The 24,316-nt window shown below is 39.6% G+C and overlaps 2 protein-coding genes across 3 annotated transcripts in view; one reads left to right on the top strand and one right to left on the bottom strand.

Moving 5' to 3' along the window:
• Positions 1–18,102, top strand: part of lhfpl7 (LHFPL tetraspan subfamily member 7) — a 206,780-nt gene extending 188,678 nt beyond the window's left edge. The window contains exon 3 of the mRNA XM_074671464.1: positions 15,580–18,102. Coding sequence (XP_074527565.1) covers positions 15,580–15,806 — 227 coding nt within the window. The 3' untranslated portion in view covers positions 15,807–18,102. The remainder of the gene's footprint in view (positions 1–15,579) is intronic.
• A 245-nt stretch (positions 18,103–18,347) lies between these two features.
• Positions 18,348–22,623, bottom strand: spata22 (spermatogenesis associated 22). Of its 2 annotated transcripts, none has more exons than XM_074672885.1 (8): positions 22,524–22,623; positions 22,119–22,214; positions 21,694–21,831; positions 21,205–21,394; positions 20,518–20,887; positions 20,293–20,413; positions 20,103–20,200; positions 18,348–18,628 (listed from the first exon to the last, which is right to left on the bottom strand). In XM_074672885.1, the coding sequence occupies exons 2-8, from the start codon at positions 22,156–22,158 to the stop codon at positions 18,437–18,439; spliced, it is 1,149 nt and encodes a 382-aa protein (XP_074528986.1). In that variant the 5' UTR covers positions 22,159–22,214; positions 22,524–22,623; the 3' UTR covers positions 18,348–18,436. The 2 variants fall into 2 exon arrangements, with proteins under 2 accessions (XP_074528986.1, XP_074528987.1); XM_074672886.1 differs by lacking the exon at positions 22,524–22,623 and adding an exon at positions 22,384–22,444.
• Between the last annotated feature and the right edge of the window lie 1,693 nt (positions 22,624–24,316).

Raw genomic sequence — 24,316 nt, 5'->3', positions numbered from 1 at the left:
GGTGTATTTTTCTGTTTACTGATGTACTTCTCTAAATCTTGAATCACTTTGTGACACGATCTTTATTTCTTTATCAGTTGAGACAATTCGCTATATGCCCTCAACAAGCATTTTGTTTGTCTACTTATCTGTAACACTATAATTTGTTTCTATCTGTATCGTTGTCTTTGTTCATGCATTGCCTTGCAGGGATTCATTACAGCTTTGCTTCATCATCTGATGTAATCTCCCAAATGCAAAATGCTTGTACAAGTCAAAATTATTAAGAGTCTATGAGACAAAGCATTTTCATGCCCAAATGCATTCTGGATCCGAGGCTTTGACCACATCTGGCATCCTGTGTGTGAGCTTAAAGTGGTCTGTGTGAGTCAGTGATAAACAGACCTATTACTGAGCCCTGATTGACCAGTCCACAGGCAGACCTGCTCAGCCCAAAGATAGCACAGACTGTTTTATTGCCCTGCTAATCTCTCCCAACTCTCTCAGTTTTATTTCCTCATCGGCTTTTCCTTTTCTTTTTCCTCCTCCCTCTCATTCTTTTATCTCGTTTGTGCTGCGCTCAAGGTCAACAGGTTTCTGCCTCCATTGACTGCTTCCGCTGAAAATGGTTTGATGTTCTCTGTCGCAGGTTGTTTTCACATTGGCTCAGTCAAGTAACTCTCCTGCAGCTTACAACCACTTTTCTAGATATTCAGTGAACTTGTCTTGGTTTGTGGCAACAAAAAAAAGTGGGATGGAAAGTCTAACTCCTAGTTTACACATGCAGCATGAGCACAGCACAGTGAACTCCATAGCAGCTGGATGCACAAGATTACAGGAGAACCACGTACCTGAAAGAACCACACCCATGACAGCATACTTTTAATTCATTAGCATGTTAAACTGACCTGGCCCTCCCAAAACTTTAGTAATTTCAGACCATGTCTTCTTCTGTCTGTTTGTGTCCTTATAGAAAGAATGTGTTGTGTCGTATAGAATTTATAAAGTTTCCCACCACCGAGATTAACTTCTGGCCATGTGCCAGTGGCATAGTTATGATAAAGAAGAATGAAGGGCTGTTAATGCGACAACAGGTTTAGGGTGAAACACAAAAGTTATGTTACATTTTAGCCTTGCGTTTACATGAAAACGGCATTTCACCCGACCTAAAACGCAAACTTTTGAAAATGGCCTCCAGAATGGGATTTTTCTGAAACGCTGCCGACACCGTTTCTGTGTAAACAGTAAGCCAGCGTTTTCACACAAGCACATACAACAGCACCAAAAGTACCATTGTTCAGATCATCGTGGACTACTGTGTTGTGCTTGTGCTGCTGAATCTGCTGACTGTCTTTCAATGTAATGTGCATCTGTTGCTCCACTTTTGTAGTTAAAATTCACCAATACACCAGATGATTGGCCCAACTCTACTTCAGTGGAGACCTAACAAAAGCGGCTTCTGGACAAGATAGTTATAGCGCCACCTACAGGCCTGGCATGCTTACTACAGCGTTTTCAGTCCCTCTGTGTTTCTGTGGTAAACGCAGATTTTTATTCTCTGCATTTTAGCGTTTTCAAAAGAAACGTTGTGTAAACGAGGCCTGAGGTTTACAATCAGGAGTCAGAACATGGTGCTTTATTGTAAAATGACTGGATACTCGTATTGTTTTTATGTCTGTTTTCCTGTTTGGTATGGGCTGCTCTGATGAGATTGACGCGTTTCTGCAGTGCAAAAATAGACTTGCAGCTGTGGCTGCAAGCAGCCGTTGGCGAAACGCAGCGCATGCTGTATGAGTGCAATGCAGCGGATGCTGAGTTCACTAATTGACTACAGTGGTTTTTAAGTATGGCCTAGTGCACATTGCTCAAGCTCTATGTATGAATTAGGGGTAAAAAGAGATGGTCCAAAGCAACCAATTTCCTTTTAAGTCAAAGACAAAATGAATTCAACCCTATAGACTTTTCCAAAGAAAGATTCAGAAAACAGTTAGAGTTATGCAAAATGTATTCAACTTAGCCATATACAGAATCACAGAGTCTGCTAGTTAAAAAATGTCAAAGTAATGAACAAAGCAAGGTAGGGCTGGGATGATATGCTATTCTTGCAATTCGATTCTATTGTGATTTTTGGGGTGTCAATTCGATTTAAATTGTGATACTTCGATATTTACGATTTTTAATTGGCTTTTTTAACAGCAGACCATGTGAAAAAGTTAAATGATGATGATGATGTCTACAGACAATATCAGGAGCCATGTTTTCCCATAAAATACACATCACGTGAGTCAGAGAGAAACATTTAACCTTCTACTGGAGAAAACAAAGACTGAAAAACAGAATATAAATTTGAAAAAAAACCCCAACATTTTTTTGACAAAGAATCCTGATTTTGATAAACCCAGTTTTTTCTCTTACCTTTAGAGCGGGGCATAGACTAGCTGGGCTAGCACTCGTTTCATGTGCGGCACTTCGTACGCCATGGTAACCACCTTCTCCCTGCTAGACACTTTCAACTCTACCTCCTTTTTTAATCAAAATATTGTCAAAACTCGCACAGTAGAGATGCAAATTGTCTCCTTTAGTTGTTCTCACTGAGTTAGAAAAGCTTTATCGACGATTTGTCAGTAGCTGCCAGATCTACTGCCCTGATCATGGCAGTACAGCTCAGACTCAACATACAGCATGAGTGACAATGTGAGCTCACAGTAAAAATACCAACGTGACAAGTAATTTAACAATAACTGCAAAGTAGCAGGGTAACACTTTGATCTTGAGTTAAGTTAGTTAATGCATACCATTCAAGATTAACTGTTGCAATAAAGACACTTTGTATAAGTGGAAACGTATCTGATGTGGGGCAAGTTCAAACATGCTGTGATTAGCTCAGTGGTTTAGGAGAATGGATGCCTAAAAATTGAAATCAAAGAAAGAGAATTTAAACTTTCTGAAAATTTTGGCTGGGTCTTTTTTTGAAATACACACTTTGAGCTTCTTTTGTGTTTCTCAGGGTTGTTCCTTTTTGTTTTGACACTTCAGGCTTAGCTGGATGTCTCTCTTCCAGCACCTTTTCATTTCCTGCTCTTTGTTTTTTTGGTTCTCCTTCACTAAGAGCTGAAAATAAATAAAGAATTCAACCAAAACCAATAGCAGCGCGTAACAACCAAAGTACGTTGAGAATCTTTGAAAACTTACCTCCTCCTCAGCCCATTCTCCCTCCACGCTGCCCTCGTTTCCTCTCTTCCTTAATCTCCCCCTGAAACATTTATTCTGGAGTTGTGTTTTACTTGCTGTTGTGTGCGTAATCACCTTAAGCCAAACGTTTCGAGGAATGAAGGTAGTCGGAGGAGCGTCATTAGCATAATTTCCCAGAGGCTCACTGAGCTTAATTATCAACATGGCTGTGTGCAGACTCGAGCACAGCTCATCACATTAGGATGGAGTCCCTGCTGTTTCTGCCCACGCTCCACCAGGTCCCAGCTGACTACCTGAAGATTCATTGCTGGCACAGTTCAACTCCCAACAACTCTGAAACTTTCATCTTCCACGCTACAATTCCTCACCTTGAGAACACAGAGAGGTCGAAATAATGGATTCAAGTCGAAGCACATTTAGATATGTAACGCTGGAGACTGGACCATCTGCTGCTTTGTTGTATGTTATTTATTTTAAATAGGATTAGTTTCAGTACAAGGCAGTCTGTTGTGTACGCTCCACTTAGGGAAGAGTTTTCCTCTTGTACTTCTTTAACTTAACTTGTAGTTTCTGCTCAATACTTGTACCCTTTAGTGTTTTAGATCTCTGTTTGGTTCCTTTTTTATGTTGTTGGACAGGAGGTCAAGAGAAAAATGTGTGCCTCCTGTGCGAGAGAGCCGAAATTATCCATCCTCACATCTTCATTCGCCTGCAGATAGAGGGGGAAATGGAAATACTTCTTGTATGCAGCCAGTGAAAGGCAATTTCCTGGTGATGCACCACTGTTTTGTGCTGCCCTTTGTTACAATTTCATTATTGAACACACACAAACGCACACACACACACACACTTCTATCTCAGATTTATTTGCTTAGCCGTCCTTGAACCAGAGAACTTACACTACATCAAGCTGTCTTGTACCCGTACAGTAAGGTGTTCATGTTAATATGCAAACACCTATGCAGAGCTGTGTACATCTGTCAGTGTGTATACATTTTAAGTGAGTGTATGTGGGTCACACTCTGTTTATAGCCCCAGGTTGTCACTGTGAACCAGTTTCTCATTTAAATGAGCTTGTCTGGTCACATCTGGTTTAATATTGTCTACATGAGGCTGGACAAAAACCAGCTCACCTGCTCTATTCTCGGAAAGTGCTTACTTAAGAAAAACAGACAAAATGATGAAGAACGTGGCGAAGGAACAGCAGTTCTGATGTATCGCTTTGGGCCTACATCTGTAATTAAAGAACATTCCAGTTGCATATGCTTCCTGTCGGCATGTTTCATCAATGACAAACACGGCCTGCAACACAAACAAATACACTCTGTGTTGGTGAATCAAGATTTATTAGACTCATTTTCTTGTTGTTAGACCTTCGTCCAAAACTTTACCGTGGGAGAAGGCAGGTGTTATCCTCGGCAGAGAAGAAAAATATGTTTTTCCCTTCCTGCCGGCTGAAGGTAACATGACATCAAACAGGTCTGCAGTAATGTAAGGCCACAGTCTAATGTGTGTGCTCTTTCAAGTGTCTTTGAAGTAGCAGCAGATAATGTCCCTGTGTGGGGTGCAGCCGGATAAGAAGTTTCCGAGCAGTGGGTGCTGGTGACAGAGGATATAAGAAACCCAAAGACCCTCTGTGGTTCTCAGACTCTTCTTTTAATGTTTTGTGTATTTACATGCCTGACTCCTTTAGTCCCAGAGGAGTTTGTGGTCTCCACTTGACTGTCGGTGAGGCTTGTAGGTCAGAGCAGATAAGCAGGGCATTAGTCCACTTAAATATATTCCCGTCCCCTCTCTGAAGCTGAGCCTTGAGTTTATTGTATAACCTGTCGAGTCTTATTTCTCACTGTCAGTCTCACTCTTCTTAACTTCTTATTAAAGACTACTTTAAAGTGTCTGTCCTCAGCAGGAGATCACATTAAGTCAGATACTATTAGTGACCTGTGATAATGTTTAACTGTGAATTTCTCTCTGATCTTTTCAAAGGTTAACAACAGTGGATTGTTTAGCCGATGAATCACTCTGTGTCATTACAGAGCAACTGTACACAGAGTCATCTCCACAGGCGTCTGACTGTCTGTGTGACAATAATCAGTGTGCTTAATATATTTCATGTAACAGTTTGCCAGAGGGGGAAAACAGACAGATTACACCAGCAGGAATTACAGAGCTCTGCGTGTACCATTGGCAGGGAACCCGTTTCCTATTAAGTTTAATTCTCTCTTGCTAACAGAGTTATGACACTAGAAACCCGCCTCCCTAGAAATTTCCTTCCTCCTTACAGTTTAATCACATATCAATTAATTTTGTAGTCACAACACCAAGCTCAACGTTTGTGTATATCAAGCTGGTGCCACAAGAAAGTGGTTGGTATGTCTGTGAAGAAAACAAGCAGCAAAGAAAAGTCAGCCAAGACACTTCTTTCTACAAAATGTTTGATTCTCACTGTGTGAATATACAGGGGTTGATGATGGTTTGATGATAGTCCAGATGTGTCACTTGATAAAGACTACAGTGTTATGATGCTGTGATCACAGCACTGACAGTGAAGCCGAAGATTCAGAGTTCTCCAGGCTGACGGGCTTGTCTCCTCAAACCGGGAATATTTTGCTCTCTAAACATGGACACAAAGAAACCATGTCTGATGTCCACACTAAACATTTGCGTATTTTCAAAGCAAGTAGTACCAAGAAGTAGCAACTTCTTACTTGTTCCTTACCTTGAGACATAGACTGTATAATAAATGAATGTAGTCTCCTTGATGTCACCAGTCTGTTTCTGAAACTGATTTTTGAAGCAGATCGGCTGGCACAGCCATATTGGAAGTGGGGCGGGCTTTGAGTCTCCATAGTTTCAGGTATAGGCTGCCTGTCAGTCACGTGATCTGAGCTGACCTGATCTCAATATCTTAACTGTTGAGTTAGACAAAACAAATATCACCTGCTGTACAGTGAGTGCCCATAGTAAAATAAGTGGTTGAGATGGGAGAAGTTTTTTGTAGCAGCAAACTTGTTTATTTCTGCTGTGAAAACGTCTTTTTTGGTGCTTCTGGAGCCAGCCTCAGGCAGACACTTAAAAAAAACAGCAGATTTCAGCATTTCAGCATTGTCTCATATTTTTGGACCGGAGGTTGCCAAAGTCTGTTCATAGCTCTGCCTTTGACCGGCTTACAGAGGGCTGACCAATCAGAGGGAAGGGGGTTTGTGGAGCGGACAGCCATAAAGAGACAGCAGCTAAATGAAGCATTTTAGTCAAAGGCTGAAAGAAGGGTTTTTTAGAAGTCCAGTGAAAGAAAGACAGGGATTTTTTTGAGCTGTAAATCATGTAAAGCTACCGGAGGGACAGTATAAAGCCTAAAAAAGGACAACACCTCTTCTTTAATGTTAAAAATGAAACAGAGGCCAAACTATGAAATTAAAATATATGTTATATTACTCAAAAATGGTTTCTGTCATTGTTTTTCTCATGCTGATCTATGTCCGCGTGTTTATTTGAGAACAGTTTGTAGATGGTTTATTAACAATGTTTCCCTTTGTCGTTTTGTTAATTCATCATTTTGTTAGTGTCACAGTTTACTCGCATATTTGAGAATTTTCTATTGAGAAGACAGGAATGCACCGTCTCTAGGTGGAAGAAATATAGTTTGAACCAAGGCAGAGGTCTTTTTACTGCAGTAGGTCAATGCTCATAGCACTTCATTTATTACGAGTTATATCTTGGCAAGAATTAAATGGAGGAGTTATAGATTAGATACGAGGTATATCAATGCCTCTGACTTAACTGTACTTTAGCTTTCTGACAAGAGTGAATTTTGGACTTGTCAGTTTTCTGCAGCTGAACTCAGGCGTTCACATTGAAATATGACACATGAGCGATCCTATGATTTGTGTGTTTCTGTGTAATAAACTAAGCGAATGATTTCTGTCTGAGGTGTGTGAAGAAATTGATTCTGTGTCACGCTTGGATGCCAGGTTATCACACACCTTCCTGCCCCGCAGATTCATTCAATCTCTTTCTCTCATCCTCTCTGCTGTGAACCTGTTTCACCATCTCTGGGAGCAACTTTCCATTTCTCGCTGCACCACTGAGAAAGACATTCAAGGTTAATTTAGTTCATTTGGTTGTTAAAAGCTGCACAGTCTTTGTTTTGTAGTACAATGCTTTGCCCTTGCTTTTTTATTAGTTACTTCTCCTCTAATGCATTTGTCCAGATGAACACACAAACAAACCTTCCCACAAAAAGAGAGGAGCAAACGCATGAAGGTATTTGCTTTTCATTAGCGTACACAAAGGCCTCGGCAGCTTTGCAGCTACCTGTGAAATCAGGCCAAGTTGATGAACAATGAAATCTTGTGCTCTTGGATGCTCCTGGCTGTTTTGCATGTTCAAATAGATGTTTCATGCCCTCTGTCAGAAATCTGTGGACACTTTGAAACTGCGAAAGTGTGAATTCGAACAAGTTGTCTAAATGAAAAATACAACCAGTCCTCCAGCTTTTTGTCCTTTCAAGTTTAACAAACTGTAAGTTGTTAAACAAGAATGCGATGAACGAAAAAGTGACTGAAAAGACTCACAATGCTGCTGAAAAACAACTTTGTCTGAAAAAATATTAGTGTGTGAAATTTAAACTCCTAATTTGCCATCTTTTCTACAAATAAACACAGAGATGGCCTCCTTTGGCACAGCGTATTTTAAGTTTGTATTGAAAGTGGGACACATTAGTGCCCAACTCACTCGAGGTCACTCCATTATTCACTGTCTCATCATCTCTGAGCCATTATGAAAGCCTCATATACTCAGCAGCACTCATCTGATCAAGGCTGACACACTCTCTACACCACCTCCCGTCTATTCAGCTCTGTGGAGAAAAGACAGGCAGAGCTGGACTTTCCTCCCTGTGTTGAGTTCTCATAAATGCAGACCATTGATTAGCTGGTGGGAGGTTAGTAAATTGGCTGATACGAGGATCTATTAAGAGGTAAATGATGGGAGAACTTGGGGCTTTTTTACTGTCTGGTGGCTGTTAATGGTTCTTACAAACTCTGTGAAGACTGCATGGTGACTGGGATGGGATGGAAGCTGAAATTATGTTTTCATTGCAGACTAACTTAAAAGGTTACAGCTGTGTAGACTGGCCCCTCCCAAATCGACACATTTAGGCTCAAGACATCCAATGCAACTGACCTCCCAAGTCACATGTGGTTTGTTCCTAAATGTAAGATTAGCTCAGCACAAAATAAAATCAGATGGTCAAACAGAATGCCAGCAGGCTGAACTGGTAACAAATATCAAATAGAAATCAATGTCACACGTCGGATGAAGCAAATTGGTAGGATTAAAATAACAACAATAACACCCTGTTCAAAAAGCAGAGGTTTCTATTTGTTGTTAATCTATAGAAGTGTGTGTCTTTTATCTATAGTAGATGAGGATTTCCCAGTTGAGGTTGCACCAAAAGCAAAGACAACACTGGCTGATTTTTTTAAAAAAGGGGCAATTGAACCCTTGTAATAGCTTTACCTGATTTATAGCTCAAAATACCCCTATTTTTCCTTACACTTGTGTTTCAGCCTTTGTCTAAAACACTTTATTTTACCAGCTGTCTCTTTAAGGCTTACCACTCCACAAAACCCCTTTCCTCTGATTGGGCAGCTCTCTAGAGGACTGTTCAGGGCAAAGTCATGAGCAGACTTTGGTGTTTGAGACCCTCCTCTCCATCGTTTAGATACATCGTATCATGATCCAGTTAGTAGATCTTAATGTGATGACTTCATCATTTCAGAAAGTTTTGTTTAGATCTCTGATATTCTTCAGAATGAACTGTTTTTTTACAGAAGTTGAAGTTGACTGAATCATGGATTTCTACATTATTTAAATATGTATCAGTCTAAAGATCTGTGCACATTTAGTTTGGACATTAAGCATTATTGCTTCATATCCATGTTTAAACGAATTGAAATCATAATACCCCCTGTATTTTCTTTTATCTTCTCCATTATTTTCATTAGGGCTTAACTGTTTGTGGCTTGGAGTATATACACACCTACTTCCCAGGTAACAAAGAAAGATGTTATAGTCAACAGAAGAGGCAAGATTTCTTTGGGATAGAACAATACCTCAGTGTAAGGAGGCAAATAAGCAAAATAACAGCAGGCAAACAACTTGATTTAAATACCACTGTCATTAGGCATCTTTTTATAGCTAGATTTCCAGGTGGATTACTAACACCTTGAATGTATCACTAATACATTTTATAATGAATCCGGTATGGTATCATGTTGTATTGGATTGTATTTTATCTTGAGTTGGGTGTATTGTTATACCCTTATGGAAAGTTCAACATGGGATTTACTGATTGTTTTAATTGTTGTGAGTATTCAAAAGTAACTAAACGAAGAAATCAGTGTATAAGAGAAATCAAACTATTTGAGCTGGGACGATATGCTAATCTTACAATTTGATTTCATTATGATTTATGGGGCACCGATTCAATTTAAATTGAATTTCTTTGATATTTACAATTTTTGCGACTTTCAGTTTGCTTTTTTAACACCAGACCATGTGAAAAAGTTAACTAATGATGATAATCTCTAGAGACTATACCAGGAGCCATATTTTTCCGTAAAATGCACATCACGTGGGTCAGAGAGAAACATTTTACCCTCTGTTGTAGAAAAGTGCTAACTTTTTTTCTAATCTAGTCTGAAACAAAAACTGAAATGAAGAATTTGAAAAATAAAAATTGATTTTTTAACAAAAATTTTGATATTGTCAAACAAAAAATCCTGACATATCCATTCTCAATTTTTTCTCTCACCCCTACTAACTAGTATTTCTGTTTAACTGCAGTTGTATTCTCAGGCACAAATCCTCTCACAGTCTTACATAACCCCATGAGAAGATGAAGAACTCTTTGTGGTTCATCCACAGAACACGCTTCATTTTGCCTTTCTGCTCTTTATGTGCACTTAAAGCTCAGAAGAAGTTTAGTCTCAATGAAGAGAACTGGTGGCTTTCAGAGCATTAGTCAAGGCTTTTGTCAAAAATCTATGTCCGAACTCGCCTACCACTTCAGCATTTTGAGCGCTTTCTTTGGACTCTATCCTTGATCTTGAAAGAACTGAAAAGCTTTTCTGAAGCAAAGGAAGAAAATTCACCCTCTTATTTGTTGCCTCCTCTCTTTGATAACATTCACACATGCCTTAAAATTCAAATTAGAAGTTTGTGATCATTCAAGTGGACAGTTCCTTTGTCTCAGTGGTGGTTTTAACTAGACTTCTCGAGTCTTCACACTTCAGCACAACTTTTTTTCGAAGCTCCAATTTAGATGTCTTCAACATGTTTGTTTTTATTCGTAGCAGTAACCCTGCGGAGTTGTTTTGATTATTCTGCGTTCATGTGACCTGAGGAGCTCTCTTTAATCATCACCTGCTGATTGATTCCTGCGTGGCCACCCCGTCATTATCTATGATGTCAACAACACACAGGCATTCAGTTTTCCTTCAGTTAAGTGGGAGACCACATGTACACAGCTCTGCCAGCTTCACAAGTAATGAACAGCGCCAGGCTTCAGTCGATCCTACATGGCGTCATGGTGTCATGTCAACCTCTTTCATCACACTGCCCATCCCTCATGGGATTAGACCACTGGGCTGTGTAAGACCCTGTCCAAATTAAGCCTGTCTACATGCAAGCAGAAGAAACTAAATTTGTTACTATACTCAAATTGAAAAGGGTTCCTTGTTCTGAATTGTGCATCCTTAAATATGTGCAGTACATGTAGTCAGGTGTCAGGTCATTAGAAGAGAACAAGTAAGAGCACTCCTCAGACTTAGTCATAGAACTCTGTAACTGGTGAGTGGGGTTCCTTCAGAGGTCTGGTATCTTTACTTCTCTCCAATTTCAGACTAACCAAAGCTGACTTGGTTTGCTTTCTCTGTGCGTGTTTACTCCCCTGTCTGTGAGTATGTGCCTGTCCTTCTCTCACTCTCTGCCTGTCTCTGTTTCTATTCCAACCACCAGGCTTTGCCAGTTGTGGCAGATGGCTTTTTAACAATGAGTCTGGTTCTGCTCAAGGTTTTTCCCAGTTACAAGGAAGCTTTTCTTGATGCCGTTGCCAGGTGCTTGTTCACTGGTACAACCATTGTTGGGTCACCAAATAACATATTAAACAATATGGTCTAGACCTGAGGTCTTATTTATAAAAGTGTGTAGAATCCAAGCTAAGTGTGTCAACATGCTTGAACCCCCAAATTTGGCATGTGCTGTTTACAAACTGATTTCTGAATCCATGCCGACACACACACACCTGCAGGCATTGATCTTTTAATAAATTATGATTTAAGATAACCCAAAGCAACAAGTTTCGTAGTCTTTCTAATAGGCATTTAATTTCTGACCAGTCTAAAGGTAAGACAGCACATTGTTCTTCCAGCCTTTTGAATCTGTATGACTGAGGGTAGGAAAGTGAAGGAAACAGGGTGAGATTGGGGAGTGACATGTATGAAAGGTGACACATGTTGCATGGGAACGCAGTCTGCCAGCTCAAAAGCTAGCTTTTCTTATGGGTCGTGCAACATCGACTACTAGGCTATCCCAGCACCCCAAATGAAGCACATTTTACTCAATGAGGCTAACAATAAATCCCAGATTGTGGGGTAAACGATTCCAAACTGTTTCACAAAATTTAACTAATGATTGAGAGCAGGTAAAAATCAAAGTACCAGACCATAGACTGGACGGTATAGAGGTAGTGTCCATGATGTCAGCCATTTGTTTCTGATACAGAGTTTCCAGGTCCATCATTGGTGGAAGCTGAATGCTGAACTCAAAAAAGCTTAGTTGGAGTTTTGAATGAGCCTCTTTGAAGACAGCTAGAGGGTGTGTTAAGGATGCCACAACCTTATACAGGAAAAAGTTGTGTGCGCTGATGGCAAAACAAGCTTTCCAGGCCTGACAGGTAACTCCAGGACAGGGGTGGCCAACCAGTCAGAGACCAAGAGCCACAAAACCATGGTACTATAGAGAGCCACGTCACGCACGGGATCTTACAAACACACTTTCTCTCACACATAAACAAAATGACATAAAATGAAAATCAAAACATTTCCAACTTTCAAATCAAGATTTATTGTGTTAGTGTGTTTAAATTGGTACTAGAGAAGAGAAACTGAAACTTAAGTATCAATCTGTACACCCAAACATTGATCAACACTGATCCCAACGCTGGCATCAATATATCAATATTTTAAATATTTTAGATTGATTGGCACACCACTACTCTTAACTATATATGTGTGTGTGTGTGTATATATATATATATATATATATATATATATATATATATATATATATATATATATATATATATATATATATATATATATATATATGAATGGATCGAAGAGCCGCACACTGAAAGGCAAAGAGCCACATGCGGCTCCCGAGCCGCAGGTTGGCCACCCCTGCTCTAGGACCATCATAACTTGGGAATGACAGCGTTTAACTGTTAAAGTGACTGAGCACATGCAACCTTATTTAAGATCCACTTGGAAATCTGCACGGGTGAATCAGGCTCATATTACATGCAAGCCATTTTGCTTTGTGTGTATGCAACTTAAACACACATTAATGAGACTCCTGTTATTAATTTTTTTTTTTATAAATAAAAAAAAAATTTAACCAATCAGCAACTGAAAATCATAAAATCATTTTCAGTCTTTACTCTGCTTATTCTGGAGCAACAAAACATGTCATTTTGTATACAGCAGCACTTAGCAACGCTGCTGAACTGATGCTGAATAAACTGTGTGAAGCTCCTCTTCCACTTTATTTTGGGTTCACCTCTCTCTGACCTGGAGAATATAATTCCTCCATTTCCTTTTCACCTCTGATATGAGGTTGAGATTTACAGATTTTGGACAGTTCTTCTCTCATTAAAGGCTTACAAAGATCCACTCACCGCGGGTAGCAGCTTATCTGATCCAGACACCAGCCCCGCTAACCCTCCTGGCCTGATAAAATAAAATCCAGCTCTCATTTCTCTGCTCTACCTGACACTTGTTAGAGACTGCAGCCCGGGTTTCACTTCTGTATTGATTATTTGGGGCCTATGTGCTGTAGTGGATCATTTATCCGTTGTACTATTGTGTCCAAGTTCGCTTCATGTGCCATCTTTTCAGAGGGGAGGGGAGTGGCCTTAGGATGGGAGCCCTTGTGTTTCTTCCACAAAGCCAATGATAGTTTGATAAAGAAGGTCATTAAAGTATCATTAGGCAGTGAGTTTCACGGCACTGGGCCCCAGCAGATAAAAACACAGCCACTGAAAGCTGGATACTGGGTGAGGATGCACGCGGCTGAATGGCAGACCCTAAATGAACCCCGCAGAGAGACTACACAGCCAGCTAGACAACCCTCTCCCTCCACAGAGATACGCCTCCATAACCCATTCAGACCTCTTTCTTTGTGTTTCTCCCCCATCATTCTCCTTTTATCCTCCCTAACAGTCAATCCTCAAACCCCCAGAGTGCAACTAACATCAGTAAAAGCTTCCTACCTCCTCATCCATGTTCTACTGACACAATCCTTCAAGGCTCACACAAACCATTGATTTAATACTCACACAGCTACAGCACTGAAGCTCTCATACAGACATTTTTTCCCACTGACCATGAAGCTCCTGCCCTTGAAAGCAGCAAAACAGACATCTCCTGAAATCAATACAGCGTAATAAAAGATATGTTTGTGGTGTTTTCTCACTTGAACAAGTTCAAGCTATTTCGGTAACCCTAGCTCTACAAAGCTAAGACAACTATGACACCTGGCATTGTAATGGAAATCCAGCAGGCCCTCTGAATGACTAAGAGCAGCAATGATAGCCTGTAGCGCAGTCGATAACTGCTTGGCAGCACAGGCCAGGAGACTTGACTCAATTTGTAAAAGTGAGCCACTCGCTCCAGCTGCATGGACGCTGGAGATAGCGTCTCAGAAAAATGATCACAGCAAGCGCAAAGAGACAGGGAAGGAGAAAAGGAGAGAGCTTTTTTATGAAGCAGCAAAACTTTAACATGAAGAGTGCAAATGGATATAAGAATGCATTTATCATTTCTATTAGAAGTTTCTGTCAATTAAAAGGAGTTGGAGCGTTTGCTGTTAAATATATTGAAAGCTCTGTTCTGCCACAGTTAGAATCATAAAAATATCCAGGCTCTGATTTATTTTAATGAGTCTGACACAAGACAACAAGTCACATTATTCCAGGGAAAATAATCCACTTGGGCACTGATAAACTTTTAAATTCACTCTCTTGACTCACACTAAAGCCGTTTGTGCAAAACCTCCACTGCCACCAAGTGGCTGTCTGGTGGTACATCAACACATGATCCAAATCCCATCAGTAGGGTGAAAGGATTCATTGAGTTTTGATAACATACACTCATAAACAAACTACAAAAACAGCTTTCTGAGGAATAACTTCTTTACTAAAATGCACCGCGAGTGAAAATGGTTCATAATGACATCTGTTATCCAGAACTTGATAAGCACTCAGAGAGTTCAGACCTCCTCCAAGCATATTGTGATCGTCAGGCAAAACTTTAGTCCTACTTTAATGTTATACTCCCTTTCAGCAGACTGTCTGCAACAATTTGGTGTTATTTGCAGGTTTATGTTAATATTCTATGTCCAGAATATTGCCAGGATCTGGATCGTACTTTTACATCTGTCAGAAATGATGGTGACCTTGTCTTGTATTGTTTTGCAAAGAATTCCGACCATTTATGGTGGAGTTATATACACATATGGTGAAAATGGCCCTATCTCACAATGATAAAGAATCTTTTAAAAAAAGTCCTGGATCCAGACAGTGATCCAGATCACCTTCAAAGTATAATCACTTCTTTCTTATCCCATTTTGAACATTTCCTGAAAATTTCATCAAGATCTGTTTGTTACTTTTTGAGTTACGTTGTTCACAGACAAACTCTCCTAACAACATAACCTCATTGGCGGAAGTAAGAAAGACATGCTGTCTTTTCAGTGCATGGAAGACAATATTACAAACATATTTAATTCTTTTCACTGCTGTTGGTTGAAGCCAAACCTTGGTTGAATAAGAATACTTCTAACACACAGACAAGAGTAGGGGAGAAGCTATGCCTCAATGGAAAGACCATCCTTTTACGAGAGACAAATGTATAAGTTATTTAAAATAAGGTTTTTATCATTATGTGAAAATGAATTATTTTCTGTGAGATTCAACACCACCTGGATCATCAGCTGAAAGTCCCATTCTATATTACTGAAGCTTAGAAAACATTTATGCTTAATTTTCCTTCCCACAGCTGCTGTTTTGATGATTCTCCCTCTAATCACTTGATTCTATGTCTTTTTTTTTTATCTCCTCTTCAGTCTTCATCATGGCTGCCGGACTGCTGGTCTACCCCTTCGGCCTGAACTCATCCCTCGTCAGGTCCTTCTGTGGGAACTCAGAGATCTACTACGCTGGGGAATGCCAGATCGGCTGGGGCTACATGCTAGCAATCGTTGGAGTCATGCTCACCGTCTTTTTGCCCTTTTTTGCCAAATATGCACCAAAGGAGCAGCTGTCCCCCACTCCTCTGCCAACGCTGTTATAGTGCAGGCATATCTAATGCTCTCCTGATCTCTCTGTCTAACCTGGGCCTGATGTCATGGAGGGACACCTGCAGTCATTTTTTTAATTTTGAAAAAGCCCTCTCAATGATTCCTGAAGCTGACGCTCATTAACAAACTGTCTTCCTGCGTCTGTTATGTAATTAGTTTGAAGTAAGTTTATTTGACTAGGATGTTTTATGTTAATATGCTGTATTTCTATCATTTTAACCTCTAATCTGTCATGAGTTTTCAGATGTTAAGCTCTCTTGTTTCTTCATGTAAGCTCTAGAGATGATGCAGTTAGAAAGAGAAAGGACTGATTTTATTTGCTTTCAGAAAATGACAAACTTAAACAAATGTTTTTAGAGAGGAATAACTCTTTCTTTCTTTACTTTAGTGGATAACATGTTAAACATTCCAAAACAGACTGGAAGTTGGCTGTGTAAAGACAGTGGAAGCATGAGACGGTGCTGCAGAGGGATTTGTTTAACCAAAACGTGTTTTGAGGATTTTTTCGATACACCAGAAGAGCCGATTTGAATGACAGGCTACTGAGAACACTCACGGATCGAGACTCATGCATCAGAGACATAGGGGAGTTGATGCTTGTATTAAAGCATTTTGACTGTATATATATATAGTCTGGATTTATCAGAGCTGACTTCTCAGAACTAAACACTGAAGAAAGAAAACCGCTCGGTGCTTTGAAGGATACTTTGATGTCAGACTTTTCCTGCCTTCAGTCTCGTGACCTGGCAGTGACCCAGCAGGGGTCAAGAAGACGTTTTGGCTTTCAAAGACGGTGAATTTGCTAACTGTCAAAAAAGAAAAGACACAGCGTTTAACCTGCCGAGAGAACAAATAGAACTCTCCTCCAATAACAGTGAAGTGAATCATAAAAATGACTTGTGGTTTGAGAGCAGTGTTGTCAAAGTGTTATGTTGGGATACTGCATCCTTTTGTCAACCTTTCTCCCCTGAACTGTTTGTGTAATGTGACTCGCTTGGAAAACAAAAGCAATTTATTTCTGTGTACAACACTCGATATTAAACACTAATCTAATTCAGGAAAAAATGATCGCAGGAGGCAGGGAGATGTAGGAGTTTGTCTAAAAATGCATGATAAGATGGGCTTTGTTTAGGTAGAACAATTGATCTAGATTTTAAATGTGATCTGACCAACTTGTGCCTTTTAACATAACCATGACAAGTGTTGAATACAAGTATCAGGTTATCATCTTTTTCTGCTGAAAAACTGTGGATCCTGTTGTGTGACGTGCTGTTTTTAATTCTATATTTCCTCTCAGAGGTGAAGTGGTTCTCCTGTACTTGATGCAGTATGATCTCATTAACTGAAGCAAACTTTTCTGGAGGATGAAAGAAGATGACGTGTACTAATCCATGGAAGTAACAGCAGAGAGAAGAAAAAAAAGAAATCAGTGTACTTGTGTTCAGTTTTGCCCTCAGACATTTTTGCCAATTATCCAGAAGAGGTAAGTTGAATTGCTATATTAAAAGGTTGTGACATGAAGCCTACAGATTAATTCCCGGCACCCTTGTCTTACGTGATTTATAAATTGAGTGATAGAGGAAAGAGCTGTACAAATTGAACTTCCCCTCTGGTTATCTGTGCTGAGCCGACACGATTAACATTATGTGTGAAACGTGGCTTAAAATAATTAACTCCTTAAGTAAGCTAAAATGTGTTGCTGTGTTTTTTGTCAACCCCACTTCTCCTTTGACAGCTGGCACCATTCCTGTCATGTTTCAAGGACAAAACATCTCCACTTACTTTCCCTGTACACTGCCAACTTCATCCAGCTTGACTCCCTTTTCTAGTGGGTGTTTCTGTATTAGTGTAAAGTAATGAGTTGGATTTTGCTGATGGGTTAATCGTTAATATTTCCCAAATTCTGTTCCCATAATAACATTTACTGACATGAAGAAAATAACTGTGATTCTGTTGCCATGTTTGAAAGAAGGTCAGGAGAGAGTCGTTGGTGTCGTATTGGACCTCATACTGTGCTTGACTGTGGGGATGAGTGGTGTGACTGCACTGGACTGATTCCCTTGTTTGTTGAACCTTTGTGTGTAAAGTCTCAGCACTGGTGAAAGTGTTTTGGTAGAGTAGAGTAATAGGTTTTTTTTCCTCATTGTGATGTTTGACTGTAAATAAACTAACTGTACTTGATATCACGTTATTCTTAACTGCCCCGTTTTTCAAAGATATATTTTGAGATATTACCTCATTGTGTTTGCTTTACCTGAATTAACCTCCAAAAGATGTTTGCTGTTCTGTGAATTTTCTTTGTAATAAAAAGATTTCAAATTTTAAAAAAGAGAGGCTTGACTTTAAATTAAAGAAACGGTTATGTGAAACATCTGTTTATGTATTTGTTTCAAAGAAGAGCACAAATATTGGAACATGTAAGTGAACTTTGCCTTTGACAAACAGTACAAATGGATTTTCTTTGCACACAACAAAACAGTACAGAACAGTCAAAATATTAATAATATCTTAAACAAACTTTTTAAAGGCACTTGAGGTTTTCCAATAACAAGAGTTACCTTTCAACTGTCTAACATATCTTCTTATTTCAACCCTCATGTACGACCATTAAACCTGCTCATGCTCAGACTTCACTGAGAGATTTGACCAGCATCCTCATTTCTGCATCGCACACCTTCACAGACTCCTGAGCGTTCCTCAGCTCTGAGGGGAGAGCAGGTCTGATAGACACACACACCAGGACGTCTCTGCTGCGGTCATAGTTCCCTACACATCGGTGCAGTTGACCACGGATGAGACGGGGGAGCTCATGCTCCTGTTGGACAAAAAAACAGGAAAAGGGATTGAAGCCAGGTCAGGTAACTTTGGAAAGAAGAGAAATGCATAGCTGTTAAGGCGGAGATCATTGAGTTTTTTTGCGGTAGGATGTATTGTTTGAAATAGACTGTTCTAAATGAATATTCTGTAAAAACTAAAATGGTTTCATAGCACAGTGCTGAAGTCAAAGAAACAGGTTGACAAGCAGGGCTAAGTATTAGTCACACAACAGAATGAAACAAAGATGTTATTCCTGAAAAACTGACAGAGGAGCTTAGAGGTGAAGGAGCAGAGCAATGTTTTCAAAACCTTACTCAATTTCATTCAGCTTTAAAGGTCCCATATTGTGCAAAAATCACTTTATTAAGTCTTTTAGTGAAATTTGTGGGTCTTTGGCTTTCCTCCCAGCCCACAAAATGTGGTATTTAATGACAAAACCTGCACTTAGTAGTGCTTGTAAATGTAAAATCATGACCTAAAACGAGCTGTTTGGAATTTCCGGGATTTACCGATGTCAGCAATTCCCTTTTTTGAATAATCAGGAGCAAGTCTGACCTGATTGGTCCACCGGAGCAAATACCCCCGAACCCCCTCCCCGCCCACTCCTCTCCCCGCATCTGGAGAGAAATCTCTCCAGCAGCGAGTGTGGCTGTTTTTGGCTGTAAACAGCCACATGATTCCATGCACAAGCTTCCCATCTCGAAAGAAGACAGGACTAAGTGGCTAGAGTTAATTTATCAAGGAAATGTGCCAGCTACACTCAGTAAAACTGTGCATGTGTATGCTAGTCACTTCACGGCCGACTGCTTTTCCAACTTTGGACAGTACAACAGAGGGCTAGCAAATAAACTGGTCCTGAATCCAGGCGCATTACCAACCATCCGCCAACAAACCTCAGACCCTGGAAATGTGAGTATTTTAAATGCTGTGTGCTGTGGAGCAGATGTAAGAGCTTTTCCTCAGTGTCCCCCTGTCTCTGTGCTAGCTTCAGGATGCTAACTTTAGCTGCAGTTAGCCTGTTGTTTTAGTCTGTAATGTTACAGTAAACGAGCTTTGCTGTTTTCTAAACATTGTGCACTCAGAGCTTGAGGCGCCGCTTTCAGTGACGTGGAAGAGCAGGGCGGTATCAGTGGTGGCTCATTTACATATGAAGGTAAAGCCCAAGGTAGAAGGTAAATCAGAGCGTTCTGAACTGAGGGGCTATGAGAGCCTGGAAACAATGCTGCTGTGCTTGATTTATTGACTTTTTGGACCAAAACATGTTACTACCATTTCATGAATACATCAATGATCCATATGAAACAGCAGAAATAGAGCACAATATGGGACCTTTAAACCAAGACATTTTGGTCTGACATACTAACAGGTTTACTGGGATACTGATGCTTAAACAGATAACAGTGGAGACATTTTCCCAAGACAATTGATACATTTTTTGACAACTTCAAATGGTCTGTTTTCTTCCTACTCACATTTTCATAGAAGACACACTGCACAACCTGCTTTCCATCTCTCATGACGAAATTCTTGGCTCCATGTTGACCTAGAGTAACGGCTGAGTCCAGAGTAGCTTAGAGAAGAACAATGACACTGTTAAATTATTGTGGTAAAAAACACTTGGCTGTACTTATCAATGACATCAACATTTTTCGATCAACTAACCAAATATCTCAAACAAGTATGAGACTTTGTCTTTAAACTGGCTCCAGTGTCTCATCCCGTCAATCACTGCAGTCAGAATCCTCAGTGAGTTCTCAACAGCTGGCTTCACTGGAAATGCTTCCTGGTAAAGAAATACAAAAAAATCTCAAATAAATGAACAGAACATTACATTTTTCTGGAACATATTGTACTGTTTGTACTGTGTTATCAAACACTTTTTTTTACCTGGGTTTGACTTTGCTGCACATACTGAGGTCGGTTTGTGCTCCTGTTTCCATCAAAGGAAGTACTCTGAGGGCCGAAGCTGTTTGTGAACTTCCAGGAGTTTTTTTGCGGCTGCACTTCACGAGCAGGGGGCCTGCTGGGTGGTGGAACAGGAGCAGCAGGAGCTCTGGACAGCTGGGGAAACTGATGTGTTGGATTGGGTGGCCTGTAAAATGACTGCTGCCCCCTCTGAGAAAACCAAGTTTGAGGTGGCAGCTTGCTTTGAGCCCTCTGAGTGTTGTAGGAAGCTTGATATTGGCTGTTTCTTGAGTCAACACTGGGGTTAGGAGGCTGATGCCTAACAGGGTTGCTGGGTTGTCTCAACTTTGAGCTGAAAATCAAAATAAACCAGTTTCACAGATTAAGACCTTAAATTGCCAGCTACAAGAACTGGCAGAGCCTGAAACAATCTCTTAAGTAAACATGGCTGTGTCCATGTGACTGTAAACCTTTCTTTCCATTTCAAAGTATCTTATCTGTTAACCACTCTTTAAATAAAAAAATAACCATTTCAGTCACATAGCATGTTTTATAAATGTGAACAAGATGAGTTTTTAAAGTATTTTCAATGTTTTGAAACTATGTTTTGGCTTGAGACAAACAGGTCAAACCACTAGTATTCACACTTATCTAGACAATCAAATGTACCTTGTGCCTCCATCTTTGTATGGGTGTGGAATGGGTGCATAGCTTTTCATTACAGGCGCTGGTCCAGGAGCAGGTCTATTGCTCTCGTACTGCTGGAGTGGAGCAGATTGTGAGACGCCCTGTCTGTTCCATTGAAGCCTTTGTGGAGCACAAGCAGACTGGCCTGAAGCCTGGTAGCCCCCATAAGAACCTGGCATAAAAATATAAACAGAGGAAAAGCTCATCTACTGTCCCCCTAACTGTGTTTTTTGTGTGTATCTTAATCACTTGGAATGTTTTTATGTCCCCTGTGTACTTCGTGTTGTCTGAAATTGTCTTGATGTAATAGGATTTTCAAAGGTGATAAAAATATAGTGAGATATACATAAGTGATCCCATTTTACAAAACTGCCAAAAACAACTGACGTTGTTGCTCATCTTTCTTTAAATGCATTGTTTTTAGTCTTGTACTGCCACCTAGTGGATGAACGGGCTAAAAGTATTCTCTACCTGTTTGGCCGTGAGATGTGGCTGCACTGGCGTTTGGTTTGTATTCACTGTGAGAAAAGAATTCATTCTCAGAGGGGGCAGATGTCAAAGGGACTCTGTTTCTTTTCTTCTGGTTGAAGAGCGGCACAGACATGCAGCCTGATGAAGACAAAATAAGTTACACATGTGGATACATCAGGGAGTTTATTAGACAAAACTCAATGCCCTCAAACATATACCTACCTAGATTGAATATAATGTACCTCTTTTGTGCCTTATCTATGGTACAAGGTAACAAAAAATGAGGTAACTCCTTTTTTTTAAGTGTTGACACCCATGGAAAAAATCCATTTACTTAAACCTTGAAACTAAGATTGTAAAGAAAACAATAAACTGTTTTAAGAGCATAAGGAAGAACAACACACAAAAAAAATATTTCGACAAACCTGCTGTTGGCCTAGCTTGCTGGTTTTCCTGTCTTCTCATTTTGCTGTTCCACAAAAGAAGCTAGTAGCCGGCAGTAGCTTCACAGCACTAGCGAACTGAATAAATCCGATAAATAAAACAGAAAAATATAATCAACTGATTTCATAACTCTTGTGATCATTTATTTAGATCAAGAACCTTGAAAAGTGTGTGCTAACGCCATTTAAAGGACTTGGGAAGTTATGTCAGTTTAAGTTGTAATCTTTGGTAACTAGCATACCGTACCTGAGCTAAATGTTAATAAGCTAATTTGTCAGTTTCTTCAAACTGTCACACAGTTGGGTATCATAGGGTTGGAAATTATTGCTGTACGGTTTTGGCTTCACTGTCCAAAACTGTCAACATGGGAACTTCGTTCACTTTACCTTATTTTGTTGGCAAAAGTAGAAAGACAAATTTAATATTTAAACTTAAAGTAAAGTACGTCAGTCCGGTGCTCTGCTCTTCGGCTTCCATTAAAAGCGACACGCGCCAAAACGCAGATGAAGACTGTCGCCTCCGGATGTCCCTCAAAAACTTGGAAATTAACGTATTGAACACATATGTTTTAAGAGAAAATACTGAATCATTCTTTGTGACTTGCCTGTTCGTGAAAATGCGTTGGGAACACTGTAAGTGTGTCACTGATTCACTGGATGCCAAATTATTCAGTTAATCGAAAGCACGAATGATACTGTGGGAAACTCCAGTCTTAAATGACCCCCAAAGCACACACCTAACGAAAGTACTATCCCTAAACCCTTTACTGCCGATTGTTAATACAGATTTTTAAATCATATAAGCAAAGGGTAATGCAAATTTTCTGTATAAACCTTGAAGAGTTAGCTGTACATTTAAACTTTGAACTAAGTTAACATTTATACTAAATTTGTTATTGCTGAAAGTTATGAGGAAACTAGAAGACAAATTCGACAAGGTTTTTTGGTAAAAAAAAAATTACAAATTATTAAAAACGTCATAATTATCCTAAAATGTAAACTCTAATGTTATATAATTTTCAAATATGACCATTTTCATAACTAATTTAATAATGGCTTTAAATTTGCCTGAGAAGTTCACCTCCATTATCAAAATCATGAAGAACTCTTTAGTGTACGAAATTATATATACACCACCACCAACAACAACAACAGATAAACCTTACATATAAATCATACAAAGGAGACAGACACACATAAAAGATCATTCTCATTTAAATCAGCTGTATCAGTTCAAGTATGTCTGCAGTACTCTGTCCACATGACCACACTGATGTGAATCCTTGTGTGGACAAAAGCAAAGCGATGGGGTCAACAGAGCAGAGGCTATACAGATCCAACAGTTGTGCTGTTGGCTTTTCACACATCCTGAGGCTAATCTTAGCCTCAGTGCCTCTGGATGATATCCTCGCTGAGACTGAATGCAACTCTTTGATCTGGACCAGCATGGTGTCTCTGTGTCTTGTGTGAACTCAGGCTCTGAATCCATGGCAACAGCAACATCAATGGTCTATTCAGGATGGTCTCCATCACTCGCCTTTAAGAAACTGCAGCATGCATCTGGGAAACAATTTGTGTATTTTTATAACATTTTGTTGTGGGAAACACAGTAATAAAAAAAATACGCAATTCTGGACCATTTTCAATGTTGTTCTGTGGTCATAAAACAAAATATTCAATATTGACTCACGTCTGATAATTTAATTTTGATATTTTGAATCCTGAAATGTAATAATCTATATGAAAATTATTTCTTATACAGTATCTGGCAAAAGCTGATCACAAAATAACAAAAAAAATAAAATAAAGAAGAACCTATTTGGTGTGTTTAAACAGGTAAAGTAAGTCAGATAGAAGTTTAAATTTAGAATTTTGTTCTCATCTCCGGCTGTTGTAAGTCAGTGAACATTTCTAATGGGCTTCTTCTGAATTTGTTTTACTACTTCTGAAGAGCACTTATATGCTGTAAACACTCAGTCATCAGTAGTTGACAGTGGAGATGGGAAGTGACATCTGCAACCATAACCCTTGACTCTTCTAAAATGTTTTTAATAAGGACACATACAAAATGTGGAAGTGTGTTCTGTCAGTATTCTCTGCTCCTCCTATTCTGCAAAAACTTGCTGTATGTCAAACATTTTATTTATCTTTTCAAGAATGATTTGCAAGTCCACAGGCAG

This window comes from Halichoeres trimaculatus, unplaced genomic scaffold (assembly GCF_033239565.1).
Source record: "Halichoeres trimaculatus isolate MK-OKI-2021-1 unplaced genomic scaffold, fHalTri1.1 fHalTri1_scaffold_6, whole genome shotgun sequence".
Classification (NCBI taxonomy): domain Eukaryota; kingdom Metazoa; phylum Chordata; class Actinopteri; order Labriformes; family Labridae; genus Halichoeres; species Halichoeres trimaculatus.
The sequence above is the reverse complement of the archived record's forward strand: the minus strand, read 5'-3'. Positions and strand labels throughout refer to the sequence as shown.

Coding starts and splice junctions, on each gene's coding strand:
- spata22 (XM_074672885.1), bottom strand. CDS start 22,158: ATGAGAAGACAGGAAAACCAGCAAGCTAGGCCAACAGCAG. Junction 21,832..22,118: donor GCAAGCTAGGCCAACAGCAG/GTTTGTCGAAAT, acceptor TGTCTTCATCAG/GCTGCATGTCTGTGCCGCTC. Junction 20,888..21,204: donor TACAAAGATGGAGGCACAAG/GTACATTTGATT, acceptor TTTGATTTTCAG/CTCAAAGTTGAGACAACCCA.